This window comes from Myotis myotis, unplaced genomic scaffold (assembly GCF_014108235.1).
Source record: "Myotis myotis isolate mMyoMyo1 unplaced genomic scaffold, mMyoMyo1.p scaffold_m19_p_15, whole genome shotgun sequence".
NCBI lineage: Eukaryota > Metazoa > Chordata > Mammalia > Chiroptera > Vespertilionidae > Myotis > Myotis myotis.
In genome coordinates this window covers 51,320,234-51,341,343 of record NW_023416319.1, presented here as the reverse complement: position 1 = coordinate 51,341,343, position 21,110 = coordinate 51,320,234, and the positions used below count along the sequence as shown (strand labels likewise).

General features: G+C 36.3%; 1 protein-coding gene across 1 annotated transcript in view; it reads right to left on the bottom strand.

Annotated features, from left to right (window-relative positions):
* Positions 1–21,110, bottom strand: part of NRG3 (neuregulin 3) — a 576,649-nt gene that overhangs the window by 97,856 nt on the left and 457,683 nt on the right. Inside the window, exon 4 of the mRNA XM_036337388.1 lies at positions 20,402–20,428. Coding sequence (XP_036193281.1) covers positions 20,402–20,428 — 27 coding nt within the window. The remainder of the gene's footprint in view (positions 1–20,401; positions 20,429–21,110) is intronic.

Below are 21,110 nucleotides of genomic sequence, written 5' to 3'. Positions count from 1 at the left end.
ATAAAGCAACACATATTCTTATACAATTCTGGTGGGAATGCAAATTGGTTCAACCTCTTTGGGAAAATAAATGACAAAACCACTACAGTAAAATAAATTTGTGTTATCTATTAAATGTGAAGATAAGCACATTCTATGGCCCAACAATATTAAATAAAAATGAATACTCATTTATAAAGACAGCTATTGGATGTTCAAGGCAGAATTACTTGTAATATTCTAAAACTAGAAAAAAAACAAAAACAGTAAAGGCCTGTGAAAAGTAGAATGGTTCAATTATTGTATATTCCTATAATGACTATCTATTTAAATGTGTTTATATAAAATACAATGAATCAGGCTAAATTATATGGTTCAGGTGGTAAAAGGCTGAACACAAGCAAGAAAATGCACAGCATAATAGGATATTGATTTTGTTGCGGTTGTTGGTTTTCTTTGTTTTGTTCTGTTTTGTTGCTTTGTTTTGTTTTTGAGGGAGTAGAAGTGCTGGGATTTGGAAAGGGCAAGTGATTAGCTTTTCAATAGCCAGCATTGTTCTTTTCCTTGACATGGCTGGTTACATAAGTTTGTGCTTGATAATAAATGTTTAAGCTTCACATTTATATTTTATACACTTTCTCTCTATGTTCACAATTAAAAACATTTTTTTTTCTACAAATCAAAGGAGTTTTCTAAACTAAAGTTGTTTAGAAAAATATTGCCTAGAAGGGAGATCATGTACATCCCCTATATTTTCTAATAAGGTTTCCATAGCAACCCAAGTAGCATGAGAAGGGAGTCTATTAAATTCACTTAGAGTATTGGCTTTTCTGGCTAGCTGTCACCAGTCTCAAAACTGAAGTCCTCCAGCTTGAGGAAGTGATGTCACAAGCTGTCTCAATCACAGCCGAAGATCTATGGAGCCCCAACAACTGCTCTAAGGGCTGTATTGATGGAAGATGTGATGGCAGAGTGCTGCTCAACAGCAAGGCTCTTAAGAAAGCCTCCTATTGGGATCCCTTCAGAGGAAGTGCTGAGCCATTTCAAAGCAGCCAGCAACCACCACTTCTGTTTTCTCATCAACTCCACCTCCAAGCCCCCAAAAGGCAATGAATGAGAAACCACTTAAGGTTGGAGGTAGGAATTTTGCAACCTCCCTGCCCCTTATTCTTTCTATTTGGTTATTTCTACCAGAGACATGGTAACACTAAGTTAACTTATAGAATTTTAGTTATGTCAAAGATTCTGTAAATTAGGATTGGCCCCTTAAATCTAGCGCATTCTAATTTTGGAATTCTCATGTGCTCTATGTAAGCAATTTGGCACTGGTCGACATGGACGATCTACTTTATCATTCTATTGGCTAAATCATCCTCTGCACAGAAATACCCAAAACGCTTCTCAAAATTAATAAGTAAAAAATGAACTCCTAATCTTTAGCCTTCCCTCTTCAAGCCTCCTGGAATGGGGTCTTTCCCAATAAGGGCCACCACCCTTCCAGTCCAAAACTCTGGAGTCATCCTCGATTGCTCTAACTCAAACACAATATCTGATCTATCAACAAATCCACTAACCTCTCCCCTTTCAATAGAGATCCAGAATCTGACTTTACTTCATGCCCTCTACTGCTGAATTCTTCCTGCTCGTCACCATCATATCACCTCCAGGTATTACAATGACCTCCCACTTGCTCTCCCATGGACAGCTTCTGGCTTTTCTGAAGAAAATAAGCCCATAAGACCGACGTGGTCATTTCAGGGCTCCAAACCCTCCAGGGAATGCCCATCTCATTCTTAGTCAAATCCCTTACTATAACCTACATGGACCTACCTGATCTGGGTCCCTACGATTTCTCTGATCTCACATCCTATGACTGTTCCCTTGCTCACTCTGCTCTAGCCACACAGACCTCTGATCTTGAAATTGGGCTTCCCTCTGCTTGGAAAACGCCTCCCCAGGTAGCCACCTCCATCTTTAATGCTACTCTCTCAGTGTGGCTGCCCCTGGTGCCCTATTCAGAAGAACACCTCCTTGCTGTGACACTCCTTAGCCTCTTCTCCACTTTTTCTTTTCTCCTTAGGGTCAGTCGTACATGTTTTACTTATTTGTCTTGTTTATATTCTGTCTCCATTACTAGAATATGAGCTCCACAAAGGCAGGAATATTTGCTTTAGTCATTGTGCACCCAATACCTATACAATAGTCGGCATATAGTAAGTGCTAACACAGTACTGTTCAATAAGTACACGAATAAACATTTTCTACAATGCAGCATGCTGACCATCTATATTTTAAGACCATCTATATTTTAAATTGTTCCTCATAAAAGAGATGTTTGTGATCAGAAAGGTCTGGGGACTGTGCAAATTCCATTTCACCTTGGGGCTTCACAAAGCACATTCTCATATTGATATAAGAATTTAGATCATTTAAAGGAAATGTTTAAATTTCTTTAACACGACATCTTCTCAACTTATTGATCATGAAATTCTGTTACATACATAAATTGCCATTTATTTTTAACTTTTATATCGTATGATTAAATATGTATGTGTATATATAAAAACAACTTTTAATATTACCTTAGGAAATATCATATTAGATATAAAATTGGATCTGTGTCCAAGTTCAATTTGATTAAACCAGTCTAGGCCTTTTCACAATTTCTAGTCACCTGGCTCCACTTAGCCAAGGAAAATAACCCAAAAAGGAAGCTCTTATAAATAGTCTTAGTTTGCTGTGCAATGATATGTTTGTTTTTTAAAAAATAATCTGTAAATGGATCATTTAAAATTAAATTGTAACTTAAGGAAATGTAAATAAATGTGTCTTATTCAAGAACATTCAATAATGCATATCACCCTTGTAAAATTATCGGAGTGCCAGCCACGTGAACTGGCTTCAACTCCTGCCCCTACCACAACTTATTTGTTATCAGTTGTAATTCCTGTGATTATAGTTACTTAAGTTCAACAAGTAATGTATTTATTGATCCCCCAAGCTCGGTGTTCTATGGAGTCCAGTATCCTCCTTGGAGAAATCACGGCGATACTTAGAGCAGAGAAGATGACTGAGGTGGAGTTGGTTCGGGATCTGGCGCAGTGCCTAGCCCACTGCAGTTGCAGGAGAAATACTAGCCCCTTTACCTTTCTTTAATTGTTTGTTTTAATACAGCAAATTTGGCTTTACAAAATGAGCTATAAAAATAAACTGCACAAAATACATTCAGATGAATATACCTATGATTTATAAGTGTCATGCTTTCATGCACATTTTTCTAATTACCTCAGAGCAAATTGTAAAACAAAGCCTTTTGTTGAAGCTCAATTATGAATGCTGATTCTAACAATTTGCTCTGTGCAGCAGGGACTGAAGAACTTAATTCAGAGCCAAGGCCTCCCTAATTTGCCGTAAACTCTTTCAACCATACTTTTTGTTTCATTTAGTTTTGTTTTCCATTATGGAGGAATTCTAAATATCATCTAGGTAGAATAACATTTTCAATGTAGTGGGAGATGATGCCAGGTTACGTAAAGGCATAAAAGTTACTTGTGTAAAGCCAGTCTTCCAACATTTAACAAGAGGCCGCCTCTGTATCCTCATCTCTGCGCTGGGCCCAGGGGCCCAGGGATAAAGGCAGCACCGTTAGTGTGAGCTTACAGCTGCCCATGGAAACAGCAATGCAACCTATAGAAGGAGCCACCGACTTGCTCCACCGCATCTTTAGACCCAGCAGAACATTCCCCAAGACGTTTCTGAGGAGCAGGAAGTGCTTCTGGGCTAACACATTTTGTTAATTAGAATAATTTTACAAGGGGTCTCATCAAGCCTCAAGGTTAATTGTATTGAGTCCCCACTGAAGAAGGAATACAGGATGGACTCGCCAGCTATGCAGATGTGAATAACACCAGATTAAAGAGCAAGGATTGAATTGGCTGCCATGGGAAGAGAAAAGTGCTAAGGATGGAATTATAAGACCGCTCCTGCTAGCAGGTAGCTAATAAGTGTTTGCTATCGATTCCCTGCTTTGCCTCAACTTGAGTAAATGTAGGTAAGCCTTTAACATTGCTGGGACTCAGTTCATAATGAATACGGGAATCTGGACTCCAGACTCAAACATCGCATGGACCCCTTTGACTCACGATATGCTATGATCTTACAGCTATTTATGAAACTATTCCAAATAAATCAATGGCACTGACAACACCTCCTAAACGTCAAAGCCCCTGAATGCCTGGGTCCCATTATTACTTCAACTCAGTCAGTTGCAAAAGATTAAATTATTCATTTAAAATGGTTTTCACCTCATTTAAAAAACTTTAAAACATACTGTTTCAATTTGAACTTTTAACGGGGTTCAGAATTGCCTAAAACATATCCTCTTTCCGCTACAAGGACTTTTAATCGTATACATAAAAAACGTGTTGCTGTGAGAATTGAGCTCCAAGGGGGCGTGGGGGGGGAATGGAAAGAAAAGCATTAAAAAAAGATAAATAAGTAAGGGAAATTGAGAGCATATGAAAACAAAACAGATGATAAGGGGGGGGGGATCTACTCTGCTATGAAACAATGTTAAAATCAAGAAAATGAAATCATCTTTATTTCATGAAAAATATCTTTGATAGAAAAATGCAGACCAGAAAAGCTTTTATGGAATTTTTACTAATAGATGTTCATAGATATGAGTTAGCATTTGTGTGTGACAGGATCTCAGACTGAACCAGATCTTAACCACTTTCAAAGTTTAAAAGGGGCATCCATTTCCAAGTAACGTCCAGTTAAAATTTCCCCATAATATGTCCTGTAGTTCTTTATTTCTTCGAGGCCTAAAAGTTACAGTGAGCATATTGCAATTGGCTTCCATTCCATGTTTTATTTTTAATTTGTTTAAAATTCAATATTGACAAATTGCACATTTATATTCACAATCACTTAGGCCTCACTTATGTAAACCTAAGTTTTAGAAACTAAAGTAGCTTTAAAAACTGGCAAAAATTGCAATGTGTCTTAATATAGTTAATGAATAATAGTATACATATTGTATTGTTGTTTCAAGATGGTAGCTTGACAGTAATGTCAGCCTCCCAGGATGTTACATGCAGTGATGTGGTCTCTCCCTGCACTGTGCTATCCATCACTTTAGTCCAGGGCAGACACATTGTCGCCCTCAGAGAAAACCCCAGCTGTTCCAAGGATAGTCCCTTTAATGCTCATGGTTCCTGTGCTAGAATATCACACTTTTGCATCCTTAGTCATAATTCTTTTTGGAAACTCAGTGATTTCTTAGTAGTAAAATATACAAATGTCACAGATGGGGGGAAAAACACTTTAGAAAAAAGCACAGAGGAGTGACTCTACCAAATCTACGACATATCCTATCACAACATCAAGCTAAAGAAAGAAGATTCTGAAGTCTGAAACTGTAGTTCTGAGACTGTGATCCCATTTTTGCAACTAAAATAATCACTAAACAGCATCCACACCTGTCTCCACATGTCCTCACCTGTCAGTGTGTGTAGCTCAAAAACAGAACAACTAAAAGAGTTTAAGTTGTTATAAATCACAATCACTGCACCAAAATATCTGTACTTTTCTACCTGTCAGATAGAAAATTCAGGCTAAAACAAAATGACAAGTAATAGAAGTAAAGGTAAAGTCTCACCTTTTGAAAGTAAATCATCATAAATCTATTATAGAAGTAGACACTGGAAAAGGCTGTCCAAAAGTTTGTTCCCTAAAAGTGACCTGAAGATATTTTGTTAACTAAAGAAAATATTAGGCAACTGGAGTTACACAATGTTCTTTTTTTATTTCAAGGGATAATTTTTAACAGATATATAAAACTAGGCATAAACTGACTATATTTCTATCTCATACAAATGTAAAACCAAAAGAAATTACAAGATAAATCTAAAATTTCAATACCAATAAAACCCGACCAGTATTGCACACCATAATCTCCACCATGAAAAAATGTACATATATATTCAGCAAAGTGGCTGGGGAAACAACAAAAACTATAGCAAAATGCTTACAAGTTTGCCCCCCTCTAGATGGAGAGAAAATAAGCAAATGGTATTATAAATTGAATTTATAAAATTACAGTATGCAAAGAATGAAAGAGAAAATAAATTAAGATATTTTGGAGCATTCACTGCACATAGCTACTCTAAATGTGTGGTGTGTACTAGCTCATATAAATTTTAAAGTGTCTTGGGAAACACATTTAGACTTCTGAAAAGATACTGAGAAACCATAATTTTCCCAGAAAAAAAGGTGCACAGGAAAGAAAGTTGAAAATAATATCATAACAAGTCACAGTAAAGAGGTACAACATAAGGATAGACCAAGATAATTTTCTTGAAGTATTAGATGGAATATCAGGTAAAGGAAGAGATTACAGAGCAGATACAGGTTTACTGGGTGAACCATTTTCAACAATTCCAAGAGTTGTTGGAATATGTACTAGTATTTTTCCTGTCTTGCATACAAGAAAACTGCGGCTTGGAGAAATTGAAATACTCAAAGATGCAATACTCATACTTAAAAAACAACAACAACAACAAAGATACATCTCAGGAATCTGTCAATAACTTTATGACACTGTGTTGTACAGGGAGGCAGGGTTCCATTCATTATAAAGAACTGACCAGCCAAGAGGGACAGGTTCAATCAGCTCAGGTCAGTGGCCTCTTCCAAATTTATGATTTACATCATTTGTTCATAGAATAAGAGTTTGATTGGACAATTGTTGCAAAACATACCAATAATACATAATGTTTAATATCAATCAATATCACTCTTCATTTCTTCTTGATTGATATTATTGATATTAAACATTGTTTATGTATAGGTATGTTTTGCAACAATTGTCCAATCAAACTCTTATTCTATGAATAAATCATGTAAATCATAAATTTGGAAGAGGCCACTGACCTGATAAAAAACATTTCTTTTTATAACTGTATTACCCCCAAGGGTATGGCTTTTTAATAAGAAAAAAAGAAGCATGCCTTCTTACTAGTACAATACATTCCAAATAAATCAAATTATCATCCAACTAGTTTTTAAACTATATCTTCTACATTCTGGAGCATCATAAAAATACTAAAGTAAATAAGACTTTAGGAAAAGGCCATACTTGTGTTCTTCCAAATACATCATCTTGTTTTATTCTAACCACATTCTTGTGAGATATGTACTAACACTACATTCTATAGGTGATTAGCTCAGTCCTACTGATTCACTCTTGCCAAACCAAATAGAGCTAGTCATTGGCAGCTGATCTAACCCTTGGTTTGTCAGATATTTGGTCTTAAGCTTTTCCCAGGGTCATATAGGTTAGTAGTAAGTGTTAGTCACCTCAGAAACCAACCTGAGAAGGCAAAATGCAGTGATGTGTGACATAGACCTTTGCATCATATGGAATTTCTGTATAGACCAACCTAAAGGTCTAGAAAAACCTCATTTGAGCTGATGCTGTTGGATGATATTGGCCCTCATTGATTTCATAATATTTTGGAGAAAGTTAAACTGCAGTGGGACCATGTCTACCTGCCTGTCATAGCTGCCTGGCTTCCGAGTGTATCTATTCCTGCCATCACGCTGCTTCAATCCCATAGCATCTCTTTTTCTCACAGCTATAGAAAAGTGGAATCATTGAAACACTACTATGATTCCACAGTACAACTACAGAAAATAAATAACCTTGATTTTTTCTCATATGAAACATCTCAGATTCTCATAAAAACATGTTTGTTACTAAAGTTAGCAGCCTGAATGTAATGGAGAGATGAATGGATGTTGAACAAATAAAGATACAGCTGTTATTACTTCATTAATAGTTCCTTGAACGGCATCTTTTGGTATGTTAAATGCTACTTTCTCTCTCAAAAGCTGATTAACTAAGTTAGCACGCTACCATTTGTTTTCTGAAGCATCCACATTTAATGTGTTAAGCGATTTCACCGACAATAAGAACTTGGCTTTAAAATACTTCATCAATTTCTCTGACAGCGGGACTCATCGTGCCCAGAACCAATGAGTTTACAGAATGCAATTTCCATGTTAAATATTCATAGCTGCCAAGAGATAATTTGGGGAAAGCTTAGCATTATTTTTGCCTAATTTTCATCATGTAATAAGCAGAGTTACACCTGGAGACACACAAAATGCCCTTACTCCAATCCCTCCTGTTCACCAATCCCATTAATTCTGCTTATCTTTCTGCAATGCTCATATCCACTTTAATTCAGCCTTCATAGGGAATGAAGTGTGAAATAGAAATGATCAGTAGTGGGCCACTCTTCATTGTGATTATGGCCCCAAAGGTAGGGTTGCCAGATAAAATACTCAACACCCAGTTAATTTAAATTTTGTAAGCAACAAACAGCTTTTTTATGTAGATATGCCCAATGCAATTCATCAAACATATCTAAGCTAAACTATTGTGGGGTTTTTTGTGTATCTAAAATTCAAATTTAAGCAAGGATTCTGCATCTTTATTTGCTAAATCTGGCAACTGTATGCACAATGCATCTTCTAGAGTTGAGGTCCAAGTTGAGTATATGGATGTCCCTGACTCAGTATGCTTGGAGCCCAGCATAGGGGCAGTGAAGAGAACACACCATCTTCAATTATGCTTGTGGGGGAACACTATGGGATGAATTTGGGCTTCAGAGACATTTGATCTAGATTATAATTCATCTTTGCTGTTTATCAGTTAAGCATATTGCTTTTACTTCCATTGACCTTGTTTCTTCATGTGTGCAATAAAAAAATTAGCTTACTAGGCTTCTTAGACTAACTTTCTTTGCCCTGCATCCCTGTGTCTTTGTTCCAAATATGGATAACTTCCTTGAACACATACCAAGTAGCTCCTCAAATCTGGTATACACCCACAGGATGCTAAAAAAAATTAAATTAAATTAAATTAAAGAAATGCAGGATCAATGTTTTCCAGACCAAAAGCCAGCCACTCAGATTGTAGTGATTTTTCTATATCACATGTTTAAGATACCAAATGACTTTGAAAGATAAAATGAGATAATTCATCTGAAATCACCTACCATGCCCATAAGTTATACAATAGTCAGCAAATGTTAATTCCCTTCCCTCCATCTTTCTTAAGTGCTTGCAAGCTTTGTCATAAAAAGAGTCTATATTCAATATGCTCTCAGCACAGTGCAGTCTCCTGCTTCAGGACTCATTCAAAGAAATAAAGTCAATGAAATCCTTCTGAGAAGAGTGAATGAGACATGTGAGAGGGCAGCGTCACTGGACAAGCGTCACTGGACTTTCTTCACGTATGAGAGATCCTATTGGAAATAATAATACATGGAAGGCAGCCACCCTGCATGACCAGGTTGAATATTAAAAGCATCTTCTTTGAAGTAAAATTCTGATTAAGGAACTTTAGATTTCAGAGACATTACTCTTTAGAGAGCTAATCCTGTGATCTTGGCTGACATTCACTGGAATGCTCTGGAAAATGGTTGTCATTCTATAAGATATCGTTAGAGTCCCTACATAGCAAAGAAGGAAACACTAATATTCGATTTCCCTTTTCCAGAAGAATCAGAGTGATGTTGACAACTTAAAAAGTCCAAGACAGCATATAGGTCAGAAATCACCACCCCTGAAGCTGCTCCAGGAAGAACAAGTAGTTACAATAGCTCACCTTGAGCACTTCGTAAGTACCAGACTTTATGTGTTTTGATCTGCAAACAACTCTATGAACTTGGTAACGCCATCACCCCATGTAGACAGATTGGGAACCCCAGAAATAGATAAGATAAGTCCCTTGCCTGGGTCATACAAACACTAAAATGGTGGTACCAGAATGAACTGAAGTCTGTGTGTCCCTTTATGCCAAAGTTTCTCACCATGTAGGCAGAGACCTTCTTCTTCAGAATCATGTTACGGCTGAAGAGCCTGGAACCTGTCCCAGAACTACCTCGTCAGATGTCTAAGGCTGAGAACGGGAATTTACATTTATGACAAGCTGCCCAGTGCCCAGCATAAGAGTTAAAGTTGAGAACTCTTGAATTACGCGATTTTGCTTACCTAGGTTATTCCATTATTCTCAGCTAGCTCAACATTTAACTATGCAACTAATAGAAAACGCAAACCTCGAAGTGAAAACAACTAACTCATGACATATTCTATAGGAAGACACCTGCTCAATCAGGGTCTCTAGGACACTGGTCCACTTCCAGGACTGCACAAAATGTCCCAGTGAGTTGGAAGCTACACTTTGAGAAACCCTCATGTGCCATCCCCCACTGGGTTTCATTGGTACTTTGTTTATACTGTCTGTTTTTTTTTAATTATTTAAGAAACTTAAGAGTTAAGAAAATCATATATTTAAATTCATTTTAAATCATTAACTCAATGAACATTTATTGAGCTCTTATAATTATGCTGAGCATTGCATCTCTTATAAGTTGCAGCAATGAGTAAATTCTGTTCTTCCAGAACTTATTTTCCCATAGGGAGACTTATAATAAAAAGATGAACAGCCGAAACAGGTTTGGCTCAGTGGATAGAGCATCAGCCTGCAGACTGAAAGGTCCCAGGTTCGATTCCGATCAAGGGCATGTACCAGGGTTGCGGGCACATCCCCAGTAGGAGATGTGCAGGAGACAGCTGATCGATGTTTCTCTCTCACCGATGTTTCTAGCTCTCTATCCCTCTCCCTTCCTCTCTGTAAAAAATCAATAAAAAATATTTTAAAAAATGAACAAATAACTCAGACAGACAGTGATAAATCCAATGGGGGGGGGAGAGGCTAATATGAATGAAATAGAGAAGACATAAACTAGGGTGGCTAGGGAATATCTCTTTGGAAATGCACGTTAACTGAAGCCTTTATTATGAGGAGGAAACATGCATGTGCAGGTGAGTAAACTAGTTAACACTGAGAGAACAACTAGTGCAAAGGCCTTGAGGTAGATAGAAGAACAAGGAGAAGGTGGATGCAACAGAAATCTAGTAGCTTGGCAGAAAGTGAATCAGGGAAGTAGGCACTGCCAGATCATGGTGCACTTAGTATGGCAACCTATGGTGTCTCTACTATATTTCATCCTAAATCCATTAGAAAGTTTCATGCAGGGAATGCCATGATTGATTTACAATGTAAATAAAAAGTTTTGTGTCATTTAAATCATAATGCAGTTTGCCTTTCTTAATAAGAACCGATATTTCCAAACACATAGCCTCATCCTGGTCCTGTTAATTTTAACATCTTCATTAGGGTGTTTCCTCTTCTGCCCATAGAAATCTTACCCTTCCAGCAAAGGCCAGTTCAATGTCCACTGTGCCCAAGGCTCTGCTGCTTGCACCTCATCTCCATGCTTCTCCAGGCATTCTGCCCTTGCTTCTGTTTCTGCGCTTGACACAGAATAAGTGGAAATTCATCTTTATAACATCCGCAGTTGTTCCAAGAGCAAGCATTTGGAGAAAAATCCTGAGCTTGGCCCGTTGGCTTGGATTTTGCATGCAATGCCTTACGGCAACCTTGCATATAGCTCCTGACAGAATAAGCAAAGGGAAATCTGATCTCTCTCCTGCTGGAAACCTCTGAAGGCTTCCTTTCACAAGATAAAAAAAAAAATACTTCTCTAAAGGACTTAGAGCAGCGGTTCTCAACCTGTGGGTCACGACCCCTTTGGGCGTCGAAGGACCCTTTCACAGGGGTCGCCTAAGGCCATCAGAAAACACATATATAATTACATATTGTTTTTGTGATTAATCACTATGCTTTAATTATGTTCAATTTGTAATAATGAAAATACATCCTGCATATCAGATATTTGCATTATGATTCATAACAGTAGCAAAATCACAGTTATGAAGTAGCAACGAAAATAATTTTATGGTTGGGGGTCACCACAACATGAGGAACTGTATTAAAGGGTCGCAGCATTAGGAAGGTTGAGAATCACTGGCTTAGAGGTCATCATAATCAGCTCTGTCCTGATTAACCAACCAATCATTTACCACACTCCCTTTCATGTGCATTATGTTTCTCTAATTACCCAAGACTTCTTGTCATTTCCTAAAACCCCTGTGCTTTTCCATCTCTTATTTACTACGTTCTTCCTTGTTCCTTTCCTTCATGTTTTCTTCTGTCATCTCCCATCTGTAGGGACACTTTTTATTCTTCCACTTACAGGTGTCCCTGACTGTCCCAATGATATATGGTTATGTCTTCTTCTGTGCTTTCTCCCAGAATTTACCAGAGTAGAGTATGGTTTTTAAAGTCCTAGCTCTATGAAACATGCTTCTCTGGGAAATTAATTCAGAAAATGTTGCCTAGAACACTCTTCTCATGAGATTCATGAATGGATGGATGTATATGGAAGATTTTGTGAAATTGTGCAGCACAGGAACAGAGCCTAGCATTGAATTCTATATCTTCTCTTATTTATGTGCGTAGGAACATATTAACATCCTGCAGATGTTTGGGAAACACTTCTTTTAAGTTTTGTAAAAGAAAAAATATCACCAAAAGAAAACACCAACCGATAGTTCAACTAAATCCTTTTTGTACTGAACTGCAATAATTGGTTTACAAGTGCATCCTGTACACTGCATTGTAAACTACTTGAGCATCTGTCTTGTCTTTGTGTGGCTCTGGCCCAGCATGGGCTTTACTTCCCAAAGGGGATTCACACATTCTGCTTGGCTGAGTCATCATGAGCTCACAAAGCAGACTCTGCTGGTTGAGAAGAGCCTGTGTCCTCTTCACTTTGCTGCATTTTCTGATGTTCTGTCCTCATCCATTTGTTTCTCTCTATTATTCGACAGATTCACCCCAGCTCCTGAAGCAATTGTCAGGGAGGACTGTATATATAACTTCATTGGAAATTATTGAACAATGACAATCTGAACATCTTTGCTGCTCATTTTTTCCTCTTTTCTAGCACATCCCAGGAGATCTTTGGAACCTATATATATTTAGAGCTATATACATTTTGGAACTTATATATATTTTAGGTAATTAACATGTATATGTAATCAACTTGATTCTGGTTACAATCTCAAATTCATTTTGAGTCTAATCTGACAACAAAAAAACACAATCCTTTCTGTTTGATCTTATTTCAATCTAATAAATTACACTTTATAAAAAAGTTCAATAATTTTGTAAGTGTTTAAGCTATGTCTTTGTTTTTGTCATTAAATCAAAATGTTGCCCTAGAAGCAACTGGAAACTATACTCATGACTGTTCTTGATCCTTCATATACCATTTTATAGCCCCAAACCTATCTATCACTAAATTGATATAAATCTATACCATATTACAAAAGAAATTTATAAGAGTCTATCCAAGGTTTTATTGAATTCTATAAATTCACTTTCTGTATAGAACAGTGATGGCAAACCTTTTGAGCTCCGTGTGTCAGCATTTTGAAAAACCCTAACTTAACTCTGGTGCCGTGTCACATATAGAAATTTTTTGATATTTGCAACCATAGTAAAACAAAGACTTATATTTTTGATATTTATTTTATATATTTAAATGCCATTTAACAAAAATCAACCAAAAAAATGAGTTTGCGTGTCACCTCTGACATGTGTGTCATAGGTTCACCATCACTGGTATAGAAACTCTCAATCTAGTCATTTATCAGCTTTATAAAAGTACATTAATTTAGCAAACATGTAGTGGTCAACCATGTAAATATGTAATCTTTCAGTGAACAGCACTTCTTTTTCAAATGGTTCACAACAAATACCTTCTCAGTGTCTACCAATGAACCTTTATTAACCAATTCTGGAATCTAGTTTCAAATTGTTTTTATAGAAATATCCATTTTCTCCTTTGTAAAAATCACAACTAAAATGTCTGCAAATTTTCTATCGAATCTCTGGATTATAGCCATTCCTCAAAGATCACTGAAAGTTTTCAATTTCACCTTTACATTTTGTCAGAATTTAATTCATTTGACTTAGTGATCAAGACTTTTTTTAGAGATTTTTACTTCTAACCACTGGATGTACCGATATGTGCTAATGACTTAGATTAATCATGTATAGTTAAGCCAAAATATTATCTTTATTATGTATGACCAGGGAGTTTTGGTAATAAAAAAGTCAAGTCATCTCTTCCAAAAACAAAAATAAGAATAACAAAAATAATTGGAGAGACTGAATTATTAATACTTGTACGGAGAACCATGATATGGGCCCTCCCTTCCCCCCCCCCCCGCCCCCCAAAAAAGATTCTATTTCTATGGAAAGCAACCTTACAGGGTGATCTGATTATAAATTCCTAACTGAGCAGGTCATGGTGGGTAGTCATGCCCCAGGCATATAGCTTCTTTAGTGAAAGGTTTATCTTTGCCTCAAACAAGCATTGTCCATTGTTTCTTTGCATCCAGGCCAGCACACTTTTGAAAAAAAGGTAACTACCCTCAAGAAAGCATGACATCTTGTTAACTATCCTATTATCCAATTCCCACCTTGCTTTTTTCCACCTTCGTATAATCTTTCTTACTTTTCCTTCTTAATCTCAAGTGCCTAAAAAAATAATTTTAAAAAGCTGCAAAACTGTTATTTTGCTGGGCATTTGAGATCTTGCTCTGTGGCATATGTCATTAGTTTGGTTCAAATAAGCTCTTACAAGAATACTCTACAGGCTTGGACATTTCCTACATTGACAGTGTCACAAAAAATCAGTGTAAAGAGAGAGCTAGTGGTCATATTGCTAAAGAGAAAAGTCAGTGAGAAAACAAGATGGTGCAAATGTTTTTTCAGCAGAACCTTGGCAGGTCATTGGAGAGATGGTTCAATCTATTGGCAAATGTCTCCCATCAGAGGAAATGGACCTTTATACCCAACAGCATTCAACAGTAGGACCTGCCAACTAATGTTCCTAACATAGTCTGTAATCACAAAGAAACCTACAAATACAGTACAACTTTTGTGGGTTATCCTTCATGAGAGACTGCAATGACCAGCAAATGTGAGCCTTTTTGTACACTTGACAGTTATAGTTTTGAATGTAAAGTTATAAGCTGGCATTTGGTTCATTTATTATTTTCTTACAGCTTGGACAATTTGAGTTACTTACCCAAGATTCTTATGACCTCATGGTGTTTGGAAAACATTACCTTCAAACCTTAGGACTAGATACAGAACTTGCCATCAAAAACATTGCCATAGGACAACCTCTGTGAGTAATCCTAAAGCCCTTATTCTGTGGCATGCCCAGTAATTAGTCATCAGTAGAATTCAAGAGATCTGGTAGAAGATAGACTTTGGTTCAAATCTTGTATTTGCAAACTTCCTTGTTCTTTGAACTAGATATTTCACCTAACTGTACCACAGTTTTGTCATTTATAACATAAGGATGTAACGGTAAGTAGTTCTTACCGGATGTATTTTTGGAGGGAGTTCAATGAAAGAATGTAAATTTTGTGACACATGTCAAGCATTAAATAATGTTAACTTATATTACTCTGACATATCTGATTTCTCATGTAATTTAATATAAGAAAAACTAAACAAATTTTTTTATCATAACCCCTCTACAAGCACACATACAAATATATTTGTGCATAAATGACAATTTTATTTTTATAGCAAAACATGACATATTCAAATGAATGAAAACATCTTTGTTCATGTAAGTCTAAGTCAGAGATTTCAGCCCAGAGAAAAATGATCTTTACTTGTATATCTCTAATAAAATTCAAAAATTAATGTATCTTATGAATTCATTTGACCGACATGTGAGCCTGTTAGATTTAAATGAACATGCTCCAATTCATTCAAAATAAGCAAGGTCACATTAAGGAAAATATCCTCACTTCATATAATCCAAACAGAGTTAGAAACGTTTTTTTTGTTTTTGTTTTTTTTACCTGGGGGATGAATATATGATACTCAATATATGGGAAAGTTTAAGAAATAACTTTGTCAATTTTGTATCTGTACACATTTAAACTGTAAACATTTCTAAGCCTCTCATTATATAAAACTCAGTGTTCCTTCTTAAACTTCAAAATATATAAATTCTTTCAGAGAAAATTTAAAAGATTTTAGTTAGCAATCTGATTTTTCCCAAGTTTCATAAAATTTTGATGTTTAAAAATGTATACTAGAGTTTACTCAGATTTTGCATATATTATGCTATCCTAAAAACAATGTCAAATCACAAACAATACATTTAACTGACAGTTCATTTTATTTTTTCATATAAGAATGAATCACATTTGCATGAAAGGTTTCCTACAAGATCCACAGCTCTCCCTGTGGCTTGCTCATATGTTTTCAAATGGCATTGCACCTGTTTTTATAGAAACATCTTTGATGCCTAGAGTATCCAATGTGTCAGGGCATTGTCAGAGAAATAGCGCATGACAAATAGCTTAAATGGATGTAATGAGATATGCTCCATGACTGAGCACCCAGCACAGTAACCAGATAGTTCTCAGATGAGACATGCCTCTGCATGACCAATGTGCCTTCCAGACTTTGCCAATCTGATGTGCCCTTTGGCCATCTGGATTATCGCTTGGATTTCTCACACACCTCAGTGAGAACTTGTCTATTCCATCTCCTGATCTGTTCACACTTTGAGGAAAAGTTCAAACATCTGACTCTAAGATTCTCAATTTTCCCTCATGCATGCCTGAATGAGTAGGGTAAGTCATGAATTCCAAAAACCTTTTTTGATTATTGGTTTAATATCAATTAATTTTTTTCACAAACATTTCACAATTTTGTGTTTTCATGCACCTTCAAATTACATTAGTTAACTTTTTTTTTAACTACAATTGTATTCCAGAGTGGTATTTATTGTTGAAATTTTCATTTGTAGCAATCCCAGAAGCACCATTAAGAGAAATTCATGAACATAATTAAGGAAAAATCCTTTTAAATGCTGACACTTTTATGGCCATTAGGTTTGGCATGGCTTATTCAATAGGATAGTTATTCTTTTCAATTAATAAATCGATTCAGAAAACTTTTTGGTTAAGTATTTTTAGTGAAGCTGATATTCTCTCTCTAGTATAAAGAGGTGACTCCAGAGACCTCATAGACCAGATAGACTGAAGCAGAAACCTCACTCTCAAGTGGAAGCGAATGAGTAAGGATAGCTCTGGACTGTGGCATCACTGGGTACCGCTGATCTGCTTTGGCTGGTGCTCAGCTTAAATGTTTCTTCCTCTGGAGGTTGTCTCTGAACTTCCCAAGCCCATTTAGCTTCTTTGTTATATTTTGCTTATGGCATTTTTATTTATAGCACCCTTATATCACCTCAAATACATGTAGCTTTCTCTTTTATTTTAGGATCAGAGCCCTTAGACTTAAAGGGATGTGGGTTTTATATCTGTATCTTCAATTTCATATATCTGGCACAGAGTACAATAAATGTATGCTGGTTAAATAATAATAATATTCTTGAAGCATATGACTTGGAGTTCCCTGCTACAAAAACGAATTTGTACGAAGCATTCAGGTTTTGAGTCTGATCAACGAGGGTGCGCATAGATGTGGCTTCTGGGTAACAAAGACTTGGAAAGAAGGCACCTGTGTTTCTGATTATCACCTTGTGACCCATGTTCCAACTCAAGGAAAGATGAAATTAGCATTGCCCACGGAAAGAATGATAAAGTTGAGAGTAAAGGTGTTCAGAACTCATTAAAGCAGAACTGGCACTGATTATTTTCCGGCACCAAAATATACCTTCGTGATTTAAGCTATGCCGACATCTCTGCTTCCCAACTGAATTGATACCTAGAGATGCCTTGTTACTGGGATGCTGTCACCTTCAATGGAAGAACTTTTCTTTATGTGAATTCTAAAATCTCAAGTTAAATATGAAAATATTTGTTTTCAAAGCATCAAAAATAATTTTACATATTCAGTTAGAGCAACCTGTGAGCGTAAATAGTGTCTAGAACCAGTGAGATCAGCAAAAACAGTTTATTTACTAACCTGTATAACATTACAAACAATCCTTCATTAGTCGCCACTATCTATATGCATATGTCCTCCCTTCAACTCCGACTTGCTGCCCATCCGCTTTCCTCCATGGCAATCTCTACTTCTGGAGTCAATATTCACACACAGAGAACCCATCGCCTATAAGGCGTTACAGCAAGATTCACTATGTTCTTAGCCTTGAGTTGCATATAGATGATCTACATAATATTTGTTTTGTACTTTTTACCAACTGGTTAGTCCACTATTTTAAATTTTTAATAGACCTCTTAATACATACCTTGGTTCTTTAGCAAATTATTATGCTATAAGGTGCCAGTGTCCTCGGGACTAGAGGTCCTAAAGAAAAGTTAATTATCACTTTCAGCAGTGATAATTAACATTGATGTAGCAATTTCTGTTTACTATAACCATGGCCACCCACTTGTGGGATCTGAAGCTACCCATCCCCACGCACCACCCATGAGCTATCTCCTGCATCTGCAGTTACTGTGCTACATAAACTGAACTGAAGCCTCTATCCTCAAAGCCTGCAATCACCACAGTCCAGGGGGCAAATTTCCCTATCCACTATGGCCTGTAGCCATCATCCTCAAAGTGACTGTTGATGCTGGAACCTCCGTTGCTGCTCATCCTTACCATCATCAGTAAATGAGGAAAGTATCAACCAACCACGTGTCCTTCTCAACATACTGGTATATTCTACTGCTTGATCATGACCATAAATTTCTGTACTTCCTAGCCCATATGACTACAACTTCCTTTCCATGTCAACAACTTCTTTCATTACTCCCATGATGACTACTCATTGAGATAAAATACCCTTTCTTCACTTCTTTCCACGCCCACCTTACATTCCAGAAAGCTTCATTTGAATATTATCCTCAATTTCATTGCCCTTAGGAGTTTTCATCACCTCAATTTAAAAAATCCAAACCTGCAGGAGTTAAGCTGTGTTGTCTGCTTTTTCTATAATCTAATACTGAGATAATAGAGCACTAATAAATATAATCACACAACAGAGAGATTCAATTCCAATTTAAATATGCAATCACTAATCACTAATTAACCCTAAAACTTCCAGCAATACAACTACTAAATTGACATCTCCCAGATATAACAAAGGCATCCAGAACTCAACATTTCCGAACTTAATCTAGGAAACATTTCTCATAAATTTTTTCCTTTCCCAGTATTGTTTTTCAGTAGATGGGCCCACATTTTATCTAAATATGAAAACTATAAACCCTGCAGTCATCCTAGGAATTTTCTTTTTCTAACCTGCAACCTCAATTTGTCTCAACTACTTGTTGATATCATGTTTTAAATATCTATCATTTCTATCCTATATCTTGCTTGCCATTGGTATTAAGAAACTTGCAATTTTATAGTTATCAGTAATATTACCTGATTATCATCTGTAAGTTTACTAGACTATACGCCCCATTGAACTAGGATTTTTTAGTCCATTTTTACTCATTATTTTATCTCTAGCATTTTGCAGTTTTTCTTTACTTACAATGATCACTAGATAAATATTTTCTGAATAAATAGGTGAACGAATAAATGAATACAAGTAAATGTATGTATCACAATAAACATATTATGTATGAAGCAAGTATTCATATCCTTACCATGTAAGAGAAAATCGGAAGCTTAACAAACATCAATTAAGCAGAGAATTATGAGTTTGGAAGTAAACTTAGGTCATCTCCATTTAACTAACTTCAACTCTTAAGGATCTTTCCATTTTAGCACCATGATGCATATCAACCTCATGCAAAACCTTTTTTTCCATTGTATTTTTAATTTAGACTCAGAAAATTGTGACCCATTCTTAATGTAATTATCTATGGATATAGAGAATAATTCCCGTGGAAGACATTCTAATGCTTTTAAAAACACACCATTCACTGCAAGTACTTTCAAAAGAAATATTTTAATTTTGTAAAATGAAAAGTTTCTATAGTCCATACTCACAATTAAGATTGGTACCAAAATGTTTCCAAAGCAATCGTCATGTGAAAGGAAAAGGAATTAGAGCAGAAAATAACAAAAGTGACACTTTTAAACCATCACAGTTATTCTCTATCTTTTATTGAGTGTTTGCCATCTTGTAAACATTGTGCTAAGCAATTTATACACGCAGTAAAAGAGGAACGATTATTATCCCTATTTTACGGATAAGAAAATTGAGAATTAGAGCAAACAATCAAAGCCAGGAGCCAAATCTAACTTCTGTAGGATTCCAGAGCTGCACTTAACATTAAATTGACTTCCCAATAAGTAGTTAAGCCTTTCATTTTGAGCCATTACTTAGTGAAAAATAGACAAAAACATTTTTTTCTACTAATAGCATCTGATAGTGAAACATTTCAACTATAATTAGATGGAAAAGGAGAACAAAAACATTTCAAACTTCACATTTTCCCAGATTTTTAAGAAGCAAATGTTTATTCTTACCCATGAATTCAATCCCCAAGTGGTCTGCTACACAGAAGTCAGCATGTAAGAAAGGGAAACAGAAAAAGAAATGATGATTAGAAAAAATTCCACATGGAAATCAATGTGTATCAGATTCCCATTTTTAAGGGGAAAAAATGTGTCTCAATTTTAACTGCATATTTTTTGGGGAAAGATAATTTATAATTGCTCACAATAAGGGGTGCTCTGAACATGATTCATATTTCCCCAAAGCCTGAAACTTTAGTTGGAATAATATTGCATCTGTTACCAAGTATGCGAAGCATAAAGTTAGGCCTCAAGAAAGAAAGAAATGTTCACACACAAAATATCTGGTACTAAATTGATTTTTAGAAATCATGGTATTTTATGTAAAACTTGAGGCCTGGTGCATGAAAATTCATGCACTTGGGGGGGTCCCTCAGCCCAACCTGCGCCCTCTCACAGTCGGACATCTTTAGCACTGCCAAGGAGGCAGGAGAAGCTCCTGCCACCGCTACTGCACTCACAACCTTCAGCTCTGCTTGTGGCTGAGTGGAGCTCCCCCTGTGGGAGTGCACTGACTATCAGGGGGCAGCTCCTGCATTAAGCGTCTGCCCCCTGGTGGTCAGTTTGCATCAAAGCAACCGGTCATCCTGGTAGTTCCACCATTAGGGTCAATTTGCATATTACCCTTTTATTATTAGAATGACTACTTGTTTAACATATA